The sequence below is a fragment of the Electrona antarctica genome (assembly GCF_951216825.1).
Source record: "Electrona antarctica genome assembly, chromosome: 8".
Classification (NCBI taxonomy): Eukaryota; Metazoa; Chordata; class Actinopteri; order Myctophiformes; family Myctophidae; genus Electrona; species Electrona antarctica.
Window position 1 is genome coordinate 38,904,897 of NC_136789.1, and position 19,672 is coordinate 38,924,568.

At 44.4% G+C, this 19,672-nt stretch overlaps 1 protein-coding gene across 2 annotated transcripts; it reads right to left on the reverse strand.

Annotated features, from left to right (window-relative positions):
- Positions 1–2,619: 2,619 nt before the first annotated feature.
- LOC306927775 (uncharacterized protein) lies at positions 2,620–15,952 on the reverse strand. 2 transcript variants are annotated; one of them, XM_079507628.1, is made up of 8 exons: positions 15,831–15,952; positions 14,600–14,735; positions 13,028–13,148; positions 12,157–12,284; positions 10,813–11,094; positions 9,671–10,024; positions 7,342–7,602; positions 2,620–3,975 (listed from the first exon to the last, which is right to left on the reverse strand). In XM_079507628.1, exons 1-8 carry the CDS (start codon positions 15,930–15,932, stop codon positions 3,026–3,028), a joined length of 2,334 nt encoding a protein of 777 aa, XP_079363754.1. In that variant the 5' UTR covers positions 15,933–15,952; the 3' UTR covers positions 2,620–3,025. The 2 variants fall into 2 exon arrangements, with proteins under 2 accessions (XP_079363754.1, XP_079363755.1); XM_079507629.1 differs by lacking the exon at positions 15,831–15,952 and adding an exon at positions 14,819–15,306.
- Positions 15,953–19,672: the final 3,720 nt, after the last annotated feature.

Below are 19,672 nucleotides of genomic sequence, written 5' to 3' on the forward strand. Positions count from 1 at the left end.
GGTTGGGAGTGAGGCGGGCAGCGAGGCGAGAGGGGGAAACTTTTTTATTCGCTTTCCATCATGTAACTATGGTTTCCATACGTTGTTTGGTTGTTTTGCAGTTGTTCATGTCGCAAAAACGAGGGCGTGCCAGCCGTCACATTTACACTATTGATAAATGAGGGCCATAGGGAGAGCGGGACGGACAAAGCTCAGCATTGGAGTGGCTGCACCCTATGGTGGCAACCATAGGGTCCACCTCTGTCCCTCTCATGTAAGTAATTGACAATATATAAAGTCACAATACCAATTGTGATGAGGCAGTATTGCTGTTTTAAGGTTCATTTCCTGAAAATGTACATTTTGGAGTAAGGTGGTTTCTCCCCGACAGCAGAGATATTATAGTAATAAATTGAATAATAATATAATAGTAACTTGCTTGAAAGTTGTAACGATTATATTATAAAGCATAAATGATAGGTTTACATGGATTAGACTGAAATCAATCTGAGAAGCCATGGGCAAAAACTTACTTAATCATTACTAATATATAATTAATATATAATTAATTAAACTACTTTTTTAGTTCATTGTCCAAGCCGTTCCATAGATTACACAACTACCTTTATTTTTGGTTCTTGCCTTAGTCCCTTTAAAATGACCAAATCCCCTTAGGTTATACCTGCTCTCTCTAGATCCGAACAGCTCTGACCTGGATAGGCTACAGCATGGAAGCATGGGCCTTGTACATTAGGACTGTATTGAAGAATATATATCACAAACTAGAAAAAGTGCCCCTCGGGGCACAGGACAGGTCTCCACCAGGATAATAGCGTGTGTGATATTTGGACAAAATATCAAACAGATCTGTGTTGAACACATGACTATAGAGGTGTTGTCCTGGACAGTCAGCTCTCGTTCAAAACACACATCACAGCTGTCACTAGATCCTGTAGGTTTACACTCTACAACATACGACGAATTAGACCGTTCCTCACCCAGGAGTCAGCCCAGCTCCTAATCCAGACAACAGTCTTGTCAAAACTTGACTATTGTAACTCCCTCCTTACTGGCCTACCGGCATGTGCACTTAAGCCCCTCCAACTGATCCAAAATGCCGCAGCCCGCTTGGTCTTCAACCAGCCAAAATTCTCACACGTCACCCCCCTTCTCCGCTCCCTCCATTGGCTCCCGGTCGCTGCCCGCACAGAATACAAAACTCTGATGCTGGCATTCAAAGCAACCAAAGGCATGGCCCCCCCATATCTCACAAGTATGATCGTACCCTACAAACCCTCCCGCGCACTCAGATCAGCCAACGCAGGGAAGCTGGAGGTACCTTCACTAAAAATGCCGGGACAACGCTCCACACGTCCCAAACTCTTCTCCCTTCTGGCTCCAAAACTATGGAATGCACTTCCCATCACAGTCAGAACTGCAGCCTCACTCCCAATCTTCCGCCGTAGTCTGAAAACCCACCTCTTCAGACTCCACCATGGCCCGTAGCACTTGCCCTAGCCTAGCCCCTTAGATAGCACATTATGTAGACTTAGATAGTATTTTAAACAGACTTATAGCTTGTTACGTAGACAGCTCTAGAATTGCACTTTATGTAGTCATAGCACTTTATAGTACACATGTATAATATATTATATAGTATAGTATGTATAGTTTACATAGATACTCCACTGTTACGTTCTTAGTCTACGCATGATTCATGATAACTACTTTTTATATATGTGATGTATGCCATGCTTTTGTTATTGCTTAATGTAAGTCGCTCTGGATTAAGAGCGTCTGCTAAATGCCTAAATTGTAAATTGTAAATTGTAGTGTATACTGATTTGCGTGATGTATGGATAAAATCTGTAAGAGTAATGTAAAGAAATGTGCTTTGCCAAAGTCAGCCTCATGGTGGCGCTATTACCAGCAGATGCGAAAAATGTAGGGCAAAGGTTTTTCTTTGGCCTCTAGAGATAACAAAGTTGTACACAAATGGGTGTTATAGGTAAGAACATGAATTGGCCTGTTATAGCCCCATCATGAAGCTGATTTGAATTATTTTAAGTGGCATTTCTTCCTTGGCCTAGTGGGAATGTTTCACGGAAATTGCACGCCGTGTTCATGACTTGAAGCATTTTGTTCAAAACGGACCAATACTGCAAACTTTTGATGGATTGAGTAATACATAGAGAGTATACACTCTCTATAGTCATGTGATCAACACGGATCACATGACTATAGAGAGTGTATACCGATTTGCGTGATGTATGGGTAAAATCTGTACGAGTAATGCAATGTGTTTAGCAAAAATCGGCCTCATGGTGGCGCTATAAAAGGCAGTTCTGAATCATTTGGGGCAGAGGTGTGTTGTTGGCATCCAAGGAGTGCGTGTGCAGAGTTTGGCATCGGCCAGGCCCAACGGTGATTAGCTGGTAACGGACGGACGGACAGACACACAGACGGACACATGGATTGGCTCAAAGCGGATTGGCTCAAAGAGACCTGGAACTGGATGAGGACAGCCAGGAATCTGATCTGCCAGGAGTACCACAGGAACAGTGAAATATAGCAGCAATAACCACAGTTAATGGCATCAACATGAAAGGAATAAAAAGGAAATGCTCGTACACTGAGGACTCCAATACGACAGATGCTTTTATTGCACCAAAATTATCTGTTGACGTTTCGGGCACAGGGGTCTTCTTCAGACTAGAAAAGCTGTCATCATAAAACTTAGAAAAAGCACACTTGCCATTTACTTAAGTTTAATTCACATTTTATTTTAATTTGAAAAGGTGTGTGCTGCTGCAACTACTGTTTTTAAGCCTGTTGGGCTAATTATGCGCTGATAACTTGCACATTAGGCAATAGCCTACAATATTTACAAAGTTCACACTGAACTTGAAGTTGCTTTTTGGTATTACACCTACCGTTAGGCTACAAACTTGCACTTTTATCGTTCATATTAAAAGCCACTTTGCTATTGTGGAATTATTATAACATTATGTCTATCATAGCCTACATGTGGCAAACGTGTGTTTATTCAGAGCACCTGACTCAATGAAACACTTGTGACATTGTTACAGTGAGGTTTTTCTCCAGCGTGTCCACATGTGTCTGTTCCGGGACCCTGACTGACTGAAGCTCTTGCCACATTTTTACAGCGAGAAGGTTTATTCCAGTGTGTCCACATGTGTTTTTGCAGGGACCCTGACGTCCAGAAACTCTTGCCACATTGTTTACAGCAAAAATGTTTTTCTTTAGTGTGGATGTTTCCACACCTATGTATCTTCAGAGAAAGCATGTGGCTGAAACACATATCACAGCGTTTACACAGGAAATGATTGTCTCCCATGAGGGATAGCTGGTGTGACTTCAGATGACCAAACAACTTGAAACTCTTGCCACATTGTCTACAACAGAAAGGTTTTTCTCCAGTGTGGATGCGGAGATGTCTCTTCCGAGCAGACGGGTGGCTGAAACACATGTCACAGTGTTTGCACGGGAAATGATTGTCTCCCATGAGGGATAGCTGGTGTGACTTCAGATCACCAAACGACTTGAAACCCATGCCACATTGTTCACAACAGAAGAACGCACATCTCCGCACTGGAAAAATTCCAGTGCGGAGATGTGCGTTCAGAGCACTTTGGACAGTGAAACTCATGTCATCTCCCGTGTGGGAGCTCTGGTGTGCTTTCAGGACACCTGCCCCACTGAAATGCCTGCCACCCTGATCACTGATGTGGGATTTTACTTTTGGTGTATGACTGTGAGATTCCAGTGTTTCTGTGTCTCCTTGTTTCTGGCTGGTTATAGAATAGGTGGGTTTCTGAATGGATTCCGAAGTGATCTGTCCGTCGTCCTTCATTTGGACGTATAGGTACCTGTGCTTATACTTGATGTGTCTATAGAGGTAGACCGGAGCTGTGAAGGAGATCGGACACTCTGAACAAGTGAAGGCCTGACTCTGGGAAGGCTGGAACCTCACTCCTGAGGGAGAGGAGAGGGAGAGAGAAAGAGAGAGGTACTTGTAAACACAACAGATTAACAATAATGACATGAAAAGAATGGACAAAACATTCTTATGACATGTTCCAGGTCAAAATCAGAGCAGAGTAGGCCATTTGAAGGTTAAATGGTGCATTTATATAGCGCTTTTATCCAAAGCTCTTTACATAGATTCAGGGGTCCTACACATTTGGAATTTCAAAATACCATAGTTTTTCCAGACTCTAATTCCGGGCCCATGGGTCGCACACGGGAAAGCTGCAGCCGAAACATCGAGGTGTCAGGAGATAAAAAGTGGACCGTTCAGTGTCAAAGAGACTTCCAGGGCGGCCAGGCGGGGCCCTTCCACAGGCAGGGGACTCAGGTGGAGGCCCCTGGTCCCTGCCCGGTCGGTGATTCCAGTGCGTGATTCAAGATACCGACGCGGTTGTGTAAAGACTCGCCCCCGTCAGCCTCTGATTGGCGTACCGAACGGCCCCTGTTGCCACGGAAACGGTTGACAGCGTGATGTCAGGCCATGACATCACGTCACTCTATATAGTATGGCGAGCAGAGCAGTAGAGTAGAATTAGTATATCATTAAGACTATAATAAAAGGAGGTATCTCGAGATAGACTTTAGACTCGAACGTTTACCAACTCTGTTCCCTCCCCAGCTCTTAAGAAGACATACAGATCCTTAGGCCATAAGGCCTCCCTGAACGCGAACCCTTATAGACTCCCCTGACCGTCCCCTATACGTACGGAGATCTCGGTTACAGCCCCTTCTGTGACGCATCATCATCATCATCATCATTTTTCGACCGCGGTCGAGATCGTGGATTTCACAATAACACGCCAGACTTCCTGGTCCTTCATTGCCATCCCCAGTTCCTGCTTACTGATGCCTGTGTCCCTAGCGATGACATCAAGAACGACAGTTTTCTACCTCTGGTCTGCTTTGAGGCAGGACTCCGTGTGACGCACACGGAACTGCTGAGCCTCTTCCGTCATGTGTTAAATGGAAATGGTGCCGGTGTGGTCAGTAGTACCAGTAACTGGTGACGCCCCCCTCGCGACTTTCCATATTTGCGGGATTCTGGGGGACGAGAATTTACTAATCTGTTTCAGATTTCAACTCGAACAGGGCTGTTCGACACGGCTACTTGCACGCTCGGTGGTGTCTCTCGTGGCTAAAGTTCGCTTTAGACGGCGCCCATCCATTGTGGTCTAAAACTATACTTTATCGGCCAAAAACAAGGGATTCGATCCCACATCCCAGGAGGTGTGGATTGGGAGTCTAATTCCTCCGCTAACATATTTTTGGGGGCCGAACAAATAATTAGAAAGATCAAATCAGACCCGTCTGAAGTGAGTGGTGCTGTTGGTACTGTACTGTACTTCGTAGTACTGTACTATACTGTACTTTGTAGTACTGTACTATACTGTACTTTGTAGTACTGTACTATACTGTACTGTACTGTACTGTACTTTGTAGTACTGTACTGTACTATACTGTACTTCATAGTACTGTACTGTACTTTGTAGTACTGTTTGTAGTGCTGTACTGTACTATACTTCATAGTACTGTAATTTGTAGTACAGTACTGTACTATTCTTCATATTACTGTACTGTACTATACTGTGCTATACTTCATAGTATTTTTACTGTACTGTACTGTACTGTACTGTACTGTACTGTACTGTACTGTACTGTACTGTACTGTACTGTAACACGTTGTGAGCTTGTAGATCTGAGAATAACAGCGACACTTGGTGGTGAGAAACCGCTACTTCCGTGCTCAGACCCAGGGACACAGCCAGGGACACAGCCAGCCAGGCAGAGACACATAGCTGGGCATAGGAGTGCTTCACCCTATGGTTGCACCACTCAAAAAGAGCAGGGTACAACACTTTTCTTTTTTTCCTAATTATTTGTTCGGCCCAAATTTTTTTGTGTATTCTTATGATTTATCAGGAGCCGAGTCGGCCTTAAAATGTGTAGTACCAAAGGTTTTCAAATCTTTTGAAAAAAGCAGATCGGCTATTTTCAAATGGCCGATATTTATGTAAGGCTTGAGTGTTTACTTCATGTTTTTGTCTCCACCAGGCCGAAGGCATGGGGAGAGAGTATGTTTTGCACTCCGTCCGTCCGTCCGTCCGTCCGTCCGTCCGTGTGTCCGTCCGTCCGTCCGTCTGTGATCAGCTAATCTCCGGCACCGTTAACCCGGTCGATGCCAAATTTTGCACACACACTCCCTGGATGCCAACGATGAACCTCTGCCCCAAAATTTCCAGAACGGCCTGTTATAGCGCCACCAGGAGGCCGCTTTGTGCAAAACAAGTTTTTGGACAGTACACCTACAGATTTTGTCCAAACAGCACGCAAATTGGTACACAGTCTCTCTAGAGCCATTCAACAAAACGGGTCTTTCAGATTTCTCAGACTCCATCCTGATTGGCTAAGATTGGCTTCCAAAGCAAGCAGGAGTGCTCAGTTTCAAACAAAATGCTGCAAATCATAACACATCGTGTGATTTCCGTGAAATTGTGCACGCACATTCCCACTAGGCCGAGGAAGAAATGCCACATGAACATTTTAAACTCAGCCTCATGGTGGTGCTATAATTGGCAGGAAAGTGTTTTTACCTCTAACTGCACGGATCTGTGGATAACTTTGTATGCCAACTCCCTAGAGGCCAAGGAAAAACCATTGCCTGGAATTTTTCACATCTGCTCTTTATAGCGCCACCAGGGGGCCGACATATGTAAAACACATTTTCTAATATTACTCAGATTTTATCCAAATTTCACGCAAATCGGTACACATGCTCTCCATAGTCATGTGATCAAGACGGGTTTGTTTGATTTCTCATAATCCACCCTCATTGGCTACGATTGGCTTCTAAACTTTTCAGGAGTAGCCCGCTTTGTACCCGTTTTGTACAAATCGCCACAACTACTCAACGCAGCGTCCGATTGTGGTGAAACTGTGCATGCATATTCCCACTAGGCTTTGGAAGAAATGCCACTTGACAGTTTTCAAATCAGCCTCATGGTGGCGCTACAACAGGCCAAGCCAGGCCAAACATCACACTCACACTCCTATCCTCCTGGTGGAGACCTGTGCCCAGAAGGGCACTTTTTCTAGTTTTTTTATATAATAATCGAAATCTACAAAGTAACTAAAGTTTTCAAATAAATGTAGTGGAGTAAAAGTAGAATATTTGGTTCTGAAATGTAGTGAAGTAGAAGTAAAAGTATTGGAAATTGGAAATACTCAAGTACAAATACCTCAACATTTCCAACACTGGATTTAGAAAATGCATTATTGTTCGTTAAAAGGGCCCGTGTCTAGGCCTCTTTCTACCTGCAGGCTTCTTCCTCCTCATCCTCAGGCTCGTGGACACGTATTGCTCCAGCTCTCTCAGCGTGGAGGGCTTCAGCGTCTCAAAGTCGATCTCGATCCCTTCGAGGTTGGAGTTCAGCGACGGCTCTCGTGACTGTATTATTTTAATGATCCAGCCCAGCTTGTCGGCGCACAGCTTGTTGATGTCCATGCTCAGCTGATGCCTCTCCTTGTACGACAATGGCTCACACTTCTCACCGGACTCGCCCCCTCCAAAAACACCTGCGAGAGATTCAGCCACAACGAGGTGTGAAAATAGAGGTTGGTTTGTTGTACATTCTTTTTGTAATTTTTGTAACCCATTTTTGCCTAAACTGTACTCCTGGGCGCTACTCTCCCTCTGCCAACCTGGGGAGAGCCCCGAACTGAGCTCATGCTTCTTTCAATACAAGAGGAGTGAGCATGCCACTTCTCATCACCTGACAGGGGGGGGGGGGTTTCCCGGTAGGACATAGCGTGTGGAAGGAACACATTATTCCAATTTCCAACCAGATCCTTTCCCCTCTAGCTGGCCAGGGAGAGGCAGTATAGTATAGAGCAGGGGTAGGCAACTTTAGGCACCAGTGCGGCGATCACTGGCACACTGGCATGTGTGAGATTTTTGGTTAAAAATAAACTATTTAAAAATGTAGTCAAGTCCCTCACATTTGTATGTAAATTACATTCTGCACATAATTCTACAGTGTCCCCTGTCCGGGAAAACAGAACAACAGTAATAGTCTATAATAGATTATTTTACATTTTGCATACTTTTCTAGACCTGGAAAAGTATGAAATACTTTCCATACTTGCGTAGGAACCCTGTAGTCACACATTCACACACACGTGACATTCATACACTGATGGCGGAGGAAACCATGCAAGGCACCAACCTGCACTTTGGGAACAATTAGGGGTTCAGAGTCTTGCTCAAGGACACGTCGACACTAACTCTGGGGGAGCCCGGGATCGAACTGGGACCCTTGCAGTTCCCATCCGGCTTAACCTTTATTATATTATTAAAAGGTAGGGTACATGATTTTCAATTTTAAGTGTTGAATAATTGCTATAGAGAGTAAATGGAGTCTTCCCATCTCTACAGCTCTTTCACTTAATTCAAATATCACTTATTTTTTTGTTTTGTTGTGATAGTCCTCCCTACTATAGACTGTGCTGACCATATAAGGAGTTCCTCTCTGTCCCCAGTTAACCCCTGGGGTAAAAAACAACAACATAAGTTTCGTTTTTGGCTAGGTGACCCAGCCTTCATCCAATCAGGATAGAGAGGGGCCTTCCGCCAATCATGATCGAGCGGGGAAGGGCCTTGGTGTGCGTGCTGTTGGCCTGTTGCGTGTCTTCCCTCTGTAGTGCGTGCATGTGCACATCTTGTTACCGGGGAAGACCGGGGGGTTTTCCAAATCACTGAATGCTCCTTTAAATAGATTTTCAGGTCAGGATACCAATTTTATCTCATCAGGATAGAGAACTCAGTCAGGATACAGAAGTGATGACAAATTAAGTTTGACTGCCTAGTTTTCACTAACTTTTGAAGAACCACCGTGCCGACATCATCGTTCATCATCATCATCGCCGCTCAATAACAACGAGCGAAGGACAGAGCCCATCACCATTGGAATGCATTGAGCCTCAATTTCCCATAAGCCTTTGCATGCCAGTGCGACTGAAAGTTTCCGGTGACGTCATCCGTCCCACTCTATTAAAAACGCAAATTAAACAATGAAAACCTAACTTGTGTAAGTCGTGAACGGGAGGGAAGCTGTTCTACAATCAATTAACTCATGTAACTCGTGAATGGGAGGGAAAGTGTTAATGAGGAGACAAAATTGTTGCTGGAACACCATAGAAATTAAGCTAATAAATGGGTACTCTCTCGTGATTGGCTGACATTTTGTCACCTACATGCAAATGTAATTCATGTTTATAAAAGAGCTGGAAAGATCCAGGTCTTTTAGTCACTAAACTAACACTTTATAGCAATGATTACTATCAGAATATAGAGCTTTAACATTTAAAAAAAAAACATCACGTACGCTGCCTTTAAATGCAACCAGCCTGGTTTGTTTAAAGGGGTATTTCAGAAATCCTTCTGAAGTCTTTTAACGTCTAAATCAGGCTTTTGTGTGCACCCCAGAAAGTGTTTAAGCTGCTATTAATTATTAAATCAAGCAGCTTGATTTAATAATTAATATGTATTTAGAGTGATATTTTTATCAGACACGCTATACACCCTCCCTATATGACCCGGATGCATTGAAAACACACATCGCTTAGTGTGAAATCGGTTAGTTACCGTTGGTGTTGGCTTGTGGCGTCTGTGTCGTTGAAGTCACATCTATGTTGAGTTTTCTGCCTTTCTTCTGCTTCTTTCTCTTCTTGTTTGACTGAGACTTGTCAGAGTCGTTGTCCCTGTCGTCTGTTGGTTCCCGCAACTTGTCAGAATGATTAAAATTCTCCTCCTCATCATTGCTGCATTGCTGCAGGGGTGCTGGTGGATGAACCATGCGTTTGTGAAGAACCACCACTGCTGGATTCATGTTAGCCAGAAGAGAAGTGGAAGGTTCATCTCTTTGTGGGTGTTGTGACTTGGCAGCAGGACTGTTAGATGTCGCAGGGCTCACAGATGGAGATAAATAAGATGTATGGCCTGGGAAGGAGAAAAGTTAGGAAAATATGACATCCTTACGTTAGGTTTTTTTTGTGAAATCAGTTGATTTTCTTAACATGTTTTTTGTAAACAGTGAGAGCCCTATTTTTGAACTTTGCGCCATGGCGACTTAGGTTTGTGTCCACGTCAATTTTACTCTCTACAGGGCGATTATGTGGGCGCAAACTTTAGCCCCTGACGAAACCAATGTACTTGTGCATTAAAAAATAATGTCAGGAGGAGACGCGTAGGAAACAAAAGTTCTCCTCTCATCGAAACACTGAAATGAGGTGTCCAAAACAACGCAGTGAACGGCCGTTACTACTCCTCCCCACACCCATGTCTGTGTTGTCACAACTGTTGTATCCCACTGACTCACCTTCCAATGAGGAGCCCTGATCGGGAGGACATATGGCTTTCGTCCTACTCCTCCCAGCTAACGCTCCCCACTGACAGGTGCCGCCCCAGCCCACAGGAGTACATGCAATGACTATTATAATCAGTTTATCACCCTCCAGGCTTCCCTCGCCCGACAACAAGGGCCAATTGTGTTTTGCATACACGCCCGACAAAGCACCACAGTGGAATCGACCCCACAACCTGGTGGTGGGCAGGGACTTACCATTGCGCCACCCGAGCGCCCATCGCATGCCATTTTAAGACAAAGTCCCACCCACATAAAATATTGGCTACGGTGCGAATAGAACAACTGCACCGGTGGGACGATACAGAATGTGTTTTGCACTGTGTGTCTTGTGTGATGTCAGTGTATTTAAAGCTGAACTGACCTGCGCTGGTCTCCTCCCACTCATCACTGTCATCAGTGACTTCAGTGGCAGAGTCAGAATCCAGTTCAACGACGTCAGAACAGTATGAAGAGACGACTTCTTCACCATCACCTACACCTTTCCCTGCTTGTAACACTGATCCATCAGGTTCCTCTGGTCTTAGAAGTATCTCCTCCTGATTTTCTTTAACGGGTGGAGGCTCTGGTTCCTCCTGAGACAGACTGGGGCTCCTCTCCTGCTCAGGAGAAACCTCGTCATCATACACAACCACTTGCAGGAAGTCTAGGAGTAGAAGAACAACATGAGATTATTAGTGAACACTGGATTTCTAAAAGATAAATCAATTTCTTCTATCTGTCTTGTTACAAAACATGTCTCTTGCTTAGATGAACCAAACAGATAATAACTACTTATTATAGATAATTACAGGTGTTAAGGATATTATATTAAAGGGTGTTCTGAGACATCAGGCTTAAAGGTTTTAGCAAGAAAACCTCTCCGTTCAAAATACATTATGGAAAAGTATGGTCATTTGAATTCATATTATTTTACGTTTAAGTTACTTTGCCAAACAAATGAACAAAATGTGCTACTATATATGATGTCATTGGTTAAAAGAAAATAATATAACAGTACAAGTAGCCTAACATAACATTATGGCACGGGTCCAGGATTGAAAACAAATGCTGGCTTGCGGTCCCTCCTCCATCTTGAGAAAGTTCTTCTACTATTACTGCCACCAAAATGTGGAATGCCCTGACACCATCCATCCCTTTTACCACTTTGTACATTTAGTGCAATGCCTTGCTCCACCCCTTACTTCAAATACCTGATCTACAAGCTCACAACATGTTGAACATTTGAAAATGTTTTTCAAAATGGTAAAAAGAAAAAGAAAAAAAGGTATATTTAGGGATAAGGGGTAAGTGAGGGAGCAAGGGAGAGCAAGATAGGTCAGCATGGCGATAACCCCTGTTTGTGACTGCTATACTTTTTGTCTAATACATTTGTCTAAAACACACACACACACACTGTGTACACACACACACACACACACACACACACACACACACACACACACACACACACACACACACACACACACACACACACACACACACACACACACACACACACACACACACACACACACACACACACACACACACACACACACACACACACACACACACACACACACACACACACACACAAGGGGAAACACTGACCAGGCACACCTGATGCTACAGAATGAATCAGGCTTGAAATCAGAGTTGGCCATGAATTGATTGTTGTGAAACTTGGAGCAGTGATATTGAGTGTTTACTGTAATACTGTTTATACCGTTCATCTCCATTGTGAGGGCCTCTGGCCATTTGAGTCCATCTATGTCCATGTCTAGATGAATGGGCAGCAGCACTTCTGTTTGGGAGGGATTCTCATGGTTCACTGCAGGGTCATCATTGTCAAAGCTAAGGAAGAAATGGAACAGTCAAACTTTTTTTTTTTACTTTTAACAAACTTTAGACACTTAAAAGTTCCATCAGGGCTCTATAGCTGGACCTCAGGTGCAGCAATTCTCAACCATTTATCGTTGGAGCCCCCCTTCTGACAGACATATGACCATTTGTATATACTTCACTGCAATGTCAAATCCAAATCTCCTCATGCCCAGAATAGGGACACTGGCGTTCATGTGGTTAAATGTAACAGTTATTTCTGTTCTTTTGATGACGTACACATTCAAAGTTACAGGATGACAAATACTGTAAGAAGACAACGCAGGCAGAGACAGTGCTTAGACATTATTTTGTTAATGATTTTCTACAACAGCATTTTTGGCTACCTCAATAACAAACACGGCCTCATGGACAAGGAAGGTCCTGTGAGCTTTGGTGACTCCCAGTGAATGCCAAAGATGCTGCTCTGGTTGTTGTTCTATACTTAAATCTTTCTGTCTTAGAAACAATAGGCCATATATTCAAGCTTACAGCTGATAGGTCTGCCGTTTTGGCAAAATTGTGAAAGGTGGGCTACTTTCGTATAAATAGAAATGTATATTATCGTCACTCACAATGAATATTATAGTCACAAATTATAGATGTATTTTGTCCCATATACCGTGAACTTATATTTAGTCTTATATCGCTCAGTCCTAATAGCCACCCTACTGTAGGCTTTGGAGAAACTACAGAGGGGGTACAGTAGAACTTACCTGAGGTGCGCTGGAGGTGGTATGATGATGGGAACTGGTTTGGGAACGGCTTTGTATTTCTCATCATTGCCCTCAAAGATTTCTTCACATTCTGATGCCTTCAGTAGCATAACTCTAGGGGCTGTAGATTGGCAATAGGAAAGGAAACAAAAAAAGAATCATCGTGGGCCGCTAAGCGCTAATGTAACATTTCTGTTCACAACAATACAAGTTCAGCTTTGTCGTTATGGTCCTGTAGGCCTCTCCCCTGAAAGGTGTTCAGTCGACAAGTCAGTCGAGACGAGAAAGGCACACATTATTTGATTCGAGCCATCAGTTTCTTTTTTTTTGGGTGGGTAAATTATTTTTACTAATCCATACGACCCGGCCCCGGAGTTACTTCTTTGTGGATGGAACCGGACCCGGCTCCGGTCCGGGTCGGATCCCAGGTATTTCGACCTCCATGTCTAGTCCATACCCGTCCGTGGATATTAGCACCCAAAATATGTACAGAGTTTGGGTTATGCGCTGTGCAAAGTATAAGATGCTGAGGTACCTGCAACAGTTCCAACACACGCACGCTCGCGGGGCCTGTCATGAACACACACACGCACGCACAAACGTTTAAACTGTTTGAGCAAAGATGTGTGTGGCTGTGCAGCCTGTGCTAATAACACAACCTGGATTAGACACGTGTGCAAGCCATCCCATCGCCACGTCGGGAACACACACACAAACACGTTTAAATTATTTGAGCCAAGCTATGGGTACTACTGCAGTGCTAACACAATCTGTATTAGACACACACGTGAGCGACCCGTCTCCATTAAGATGATATCCGAAGCGCTCTCCCGCTTCTAAAACGTAGTGTGTGGACACGGACCGTAAATTAAATCCTATATGTTTGCATCGGTCTAACAGTGCCTGTGTGCCATGTGCCTGTCTAACAGTGGCACCGGAACAGTTTGATTCATTCATCCCATAGCTTGGAGGGACTGTAATAACGTAGAACAGGGATATTCAACTTGTGGCCCTTGGAGCAATTTATCAATTCAAATAATGTTTTTTTTGGGAGGGCTAATGGTTACTTACAGATATGGTATGTGTGATATGAAATAATCATAATTAACATAATCACAGTAATCCTTAATCATATTCAAGGGCTTTTGGAATAGAAATGAGACCGACTCCAGTCACTTTAGAACACTGCAGAGGGCGCGTGTGTGTGTGTGTGTGCGTGTGTGCGTGCGTGCGTGTATGTGTACAGCTTATGCTTGTTGACGCTTGTTAATGTCAAGGCAATTATGATTATGCACTGTCAAATAGGTCTAGATCTATTCTAACCGTATAACATTATACTTTGTCTAATAATAAAAGTAGTATATTTTCTTAAATCTGGAGACAATTCATAATTATCTAAACTTGACATTATTATCCAGCTCATTACAGCTTCTTCTTTTTTTGCACTCTATCGATCGCATGTTTTATTTTATTAGCTATGCTGCTGCATTGTCTGAAGGAATGCCAAACAATAGGTTTTACTCGTATGTATCTGTACACAAGTTGTAACAGTAAAGTACAACCTTGACTCACCTGATGATGAACAAACAATGGTCCACATGTCTGTCTGCCTCAATTTCTTTCTCTCCTCGAATGAGGCCAGCCTCCTCCATAAGCTCGGGTAGTGTTGGTACAGAGACCCGTTGGACATACCCATGTAGTTTCCCACCTGGAGGACACACAGTTAACGTTATATGGCTTTGCTGCATTGTGATGTTCACAGCACACTTGAAAATCGCAATGCAGGGTGACCTGATAGCAGGGTGGTTAGAGCATGTACCACATGGGCTCTAACGTCTGGTGTCGAGTCCCTGGTTCAATTCCCAGCCAGCAGGACAATTTGCCTCATAGGAGGGCAGTGGGCAGTGGGCAGTTCAGAAACCCGTCCTCCAGTTACATCATCGTTAGGCAGATTATTATTATTATTATTAGGAATGGGATGTCATCCCACAGCAAAATGTGGCTAGGTTGGTGATTAGGAGGAGGTGCTAAGCTGTTGTGGCTGTGTGGATCTTACACACACTAGTGAGTAACACTAAGTGCACATTTTAGAAGTGTAAAAATGGCCAATGTGTGTTGTTTTTACCAGCTGCGAAGCAGAGCTGGTTTCATTATTACTGTGGGAGAGTGCAATCATCCAATCCGCTAATCAACTCAAAACAAGGGCGAATACCAACCATTTGCCATTTGGGAAAATTGTCTGGAGGCGCTACCTATACTCTAAGGGCACTACCCACACATTTAGCTGCATTGTACATTCCAGGAATGCCCGATACAAAACTATATAAAATACAATACCATTATTAAATGGGATAAATAACCGACCGAACTTTTTGTGCCGAGTTTAGGTCTATTATTGTGTAACCTGGAATGACTGTGGCGTTGCCAACCATAGATAGTTTATATATATATCTATGTTGCCAACATTAGCAGTTGAGCATCGACGTGGCAGCGGTGGCCGAACGGATAGCGGCGCGGTCTAGATACCGGAAAGTTCCCAGTTCGAATCAGCCGTCCGACACGTTAAAATTACCACCGCTGAAATGCCCTTGAACAAGGCATCAACCACTACGATGAAATGTGTTCTATGAGCAGGGCCTGGCTGGAAACAAGTTCTTGAGCTTAGCCCAGATACCCTGGGTAAATATAGATTTCATTTCATTTCATTTCATTTCACTTCACTAGGAGTACAATGCTACATCGAAGCTTTACACTGACTGGGGAGAGACAAACATCAGAAACGAGTTCATTATTTGCTACATACCTCTGATCCAACCATGAAAAACTCTCCATCTTGTTCCAACTGGAATTTAATAGGTTCCCGCTCTGATGTGTTATTTAACGACAACACATTCGATGACAACATTGTGCTGCTGCTGTTGTTGTTGTGTGATTGCTGCTGTGTGCGGCAGGAAGGAAGTGGCTTCTTCTCTTAGCTCAACGGCAAACATTGTGGCAGGTTAGCTGCATACCGCCACCTACTGTACCGGAGCTATTATACCATTATATTTAATAAAGAGTTTATTAGTCCGTTCATAATATTCAGATCTATTTATTATTATTATTGCTCTCTTCTGAATTAATCTGAAATGTATAACATTAGGGTTTGTATATGCGTTTCCCCATATCTCCACACAATAGGTAATGTACGGAACTATTAGGGAACAATACAGAAAGTACAGTGATTTTTTATATATATTCAGTTTGATATAATATTGCAATATAGTTTTTGACATTTTAATAGCCTACTTCCACTCAGCATTAGATGATGCATTTTTGTCACGTAGGAGTCTCAAACAAGGTTATTGTTTCTTACACTATAAATCTGTGCAACATTTTGAAATTACATATTTACACCTGTGATTTCCCTTTTTTGGCTGTGTACGATAGTTTTCTTTCAAATATGATGCCTCCGGTATGATAATTAAACATGTCCCATTTGGAAACACTGATTGCTACCTACCTCTGTCGACGATGGATATGGTCTGGCCTTAATAAAATAAAATAAAATAAAAATGCCAGAATAACAGATATCTTAATTAACATACCCTGGCCTATTTTGAAAATGTAAACAAAGTAGAAAAGATTTGAACAATGTATTTTCTGATGGAGAATGGAATCCCGCATTGTGAGAGAGGTGCGTAGAGGTAGTGGTTGACAACAACCATATCACAAGAAAATATTAAATGACCTACAGTACCTAGGGTCCATCCTGGAGGCAAATCTTTCCTGTGATAAAATGGCCACCGCAATGTAATAAAAGTCAACCAAAGAACAAGATTCCTGTACAAGATCTCCTCACTGGTCAACAAAAACACCTTGAAGACCCTAACAGGAGCCCTCATACAAGGCAAGTTTAAATTAAACTGCACGAGGAAGCTCGCTATGAAGATTGCGTCTTCTGACGTGATCACAGAAGCATGTTATACTCTCACACCTGCAGGCAAGTGATTGGCTGTGTCTGCGACTAATGTGCACCTTGACCCACCCACCGCGGAAGAGATACCCGACTCCGCTCGCTACTCAGATGGTGACTTCGTCAACCTCCCGTCAGCCGCCTACGTGAAGCGGGCAGTCGATGCGGCCATGAGGGCCCCAGCCGACGAAGGACCAAGTTTAGCAGCAGCCGACATCCCTTACTCCCCACCCCTAGCCCCAGGCTGCAGCCGCACCTGAAGCAGCGCGCCAGGTCGGAGCTCAGAGTCAAGCTCCAGCTCAGCCCCAGGTCGCCTTCGAAATGGACAGGTTAGTATTGATTGATATTTTCAAGAGAGCCTCTGTGCCCAGCGGTCTGAAATGGCCGGCTGAAGAAGCAACGGCAGCAGAGACAAGGATCAAGCAGCTCCCCGTCCCAAACAGATTCTGCCTTTGGCATCCTGGGAGCACCCCAACACCTATCCTTCCCCCACTCACACAAAAGAGATCTTGACTGTGTAAACATGAAGAAGCTGGGTCTGGAATCTCTACCCGAAATGGACAGATTGTTAGCTTCCTATTTGTTGCGTGTCCCGAGGTCCCCCCGCAGAAGGAACCCTCGTTCATTCTTCCTCAGGAAAAATACATGTTCACCATGGTGAAGAAAGCGTACTCCACTCTAGCGCTCTCCGTGACAGCTATTAATCCATGCCCTCCCTGCTGGCGCTTATTTGTCATTACCTGCCATGCTTTAAGCCGGCGCGGCGTCTTTAAGAGGCCGGAACCATCGAAATTGAGGCACTTGCACACACACGGAAGCATATCAGTGGTGCACCCTACATATGTGTGTTACCATCAAAAGCGAGGTAGACAATTTATTTTATTTTATTCACCTTCAAAAACATGGTAGTTTCATAGGATCACCTCAATCTGAGGGCAATTTCAATGGATTGAGTTTTTTGGGTCGTGTCCAGCGTGGGATCCGTTGATGTAAAATGGATGAAGACATCACCAACATGGAGGGTAAGGGTTGCTTACCCTTAAGGGTTGCTGACTGGACGCCATAACCGGTAAACATTAGAAACGAAGGGGTCGTCCAATAGCGTCCTAGGCGATATTTAATCACATTTACCTCCCACATCTTTAAGACAGCGGGAGAGAAGCTGGAACTGGAACACATCTATGAGCTGCGGAGGATCCACAAAGAAACGCTCACACTAACCAATTACAACACAAGATGACGGGACAAGCCTGCATGGCTGCCCTGATGGAACTGGAGAGAGCTACAAGATAATCTTTTCTCAGGCACTGCGGCGGATGCGGCGGATACGAGAACAGACAGAAAAAGAACAAGGCGGCACAGGCTAACATGCCAACATAGGAAAAGCCGCCTCACAGCAACAAAAACAAGTCGTCTTAGGACCACTCTATAGGAACCGGAGGGACAACGAGAGAGACCTCGACCCCAGAACTTCTTTCAAAGCTCCGGAGGCAGCCAGAGCTCCCTCCGCTTCAGGTGGCCAACAACAGCACCGACAGCAGCATCGTAAGAAGGACACCGGGACCCGGAGACAGCACTCATCCTCGCCCCTGGGGGCGTAAGCGCCCCCAGGGGCAGCAACAACAACGATGTTGACGAATGCGGCACTTTTACGCATGATACGCCGTGGGGATTGCTTCACGTCAGTACATCTCAAGGATGCCTACTTTCATATCTTCATTTACCCATCTCCGTCCCCCAAATTCCTGCGGTTCGGGGGACGGGTGTACGAATACCTAGTCGTTCCTTTCGGGATGTCTTTAAGTTCTAGGGTGGCCATATCCCTCTTGAGACAATGGGAGTTCATATAGCGAGCTACATCGGTGACTGGCTACTTTGCGCGGATTCGTAACGGGAGGCACGACAACACACCAGCTGGGTGGTAAGTCATCTGCAGTCCCTGGACTTCAGCTTAAACTATGAGAAGAGTGTGCTTATCCCAGCGAGGTCAGCAGAATTCATAGGTATGACACTAAACTACCTCTCTTAGGCTTGACTGTCACAGGACAGAGTGAATGTTTCGGACATGCCAGAAGATGGCTGGACTCATGGTTTCTGCTATAACCATGTTACGACTAGGTAGACTATTCATGGGACCTTTTCAGAGGACAGGATCGGAGTCCATGGGCCTAGACACTCTAGCGCACGTCTGGCCTAGAGGTCTGCTGTATGCGTTTCCCCCCATATCCCTGATATATCCAGTCCTAGAGAGAGTGAGGTCCCAGGGCCTGTCAGTGATATTAGTAGCCACAGGGCTCGTGGAGATCTGAGATAACATCTCTTCTGTATGACCACCCTTGGCAGCTCCCACTGCGCAGAGACCTCCTGGCGCAAGCGAGAGGCGAGATCTTCCACCCGCAGCCAGGAGATCTAGATCTATGGGCCTGGCCCTTAAGAGGATGAACGTCCACTCGGAAGGTCTGCCTCAGAGTTTCATTGACACTATACAGAGCGCGAGAGCCCAGTCCACTACAGACACCTACTGCGTGAGATGGAGCGCATTTGAGAAGTGGTGTCTACAGGAGCGTGCCGTCTTTCCAGGCGTTGGTGAAAGTCATTCTGTCTTTCCTTCAGAGCCTGATGGACAAGGAATTGTCTTACAACTGATATTTCGACCTGCCATGTCGGATTTGGTAATGACACCATTTGGA

Bases quoted from the DNA above. Each gene is read 5' to 3' on its own strand.
- LOC306927775 (XM_079507628.1), bottom strand. From the start codon at position 15,932: ATGTTGTCATCGAATGTGTTGTCGTTAAATAACACATCAGAGCGGGAA. The intron at 12,285-13,027 runs GTAAGTTCTACT...TTTCTTCCTTAG, and splicing joins CCACCTCCAGCGCACCTCAG to CTTTGACAATGATGACCCTG. The intron at 11,095-12,156 runs GTATAAACAGTA...TTCTACTCCTAG, and splicing joins CCTCACAATGGAGATGAACG to ACTTCCTGCAAGTGGTTGTG.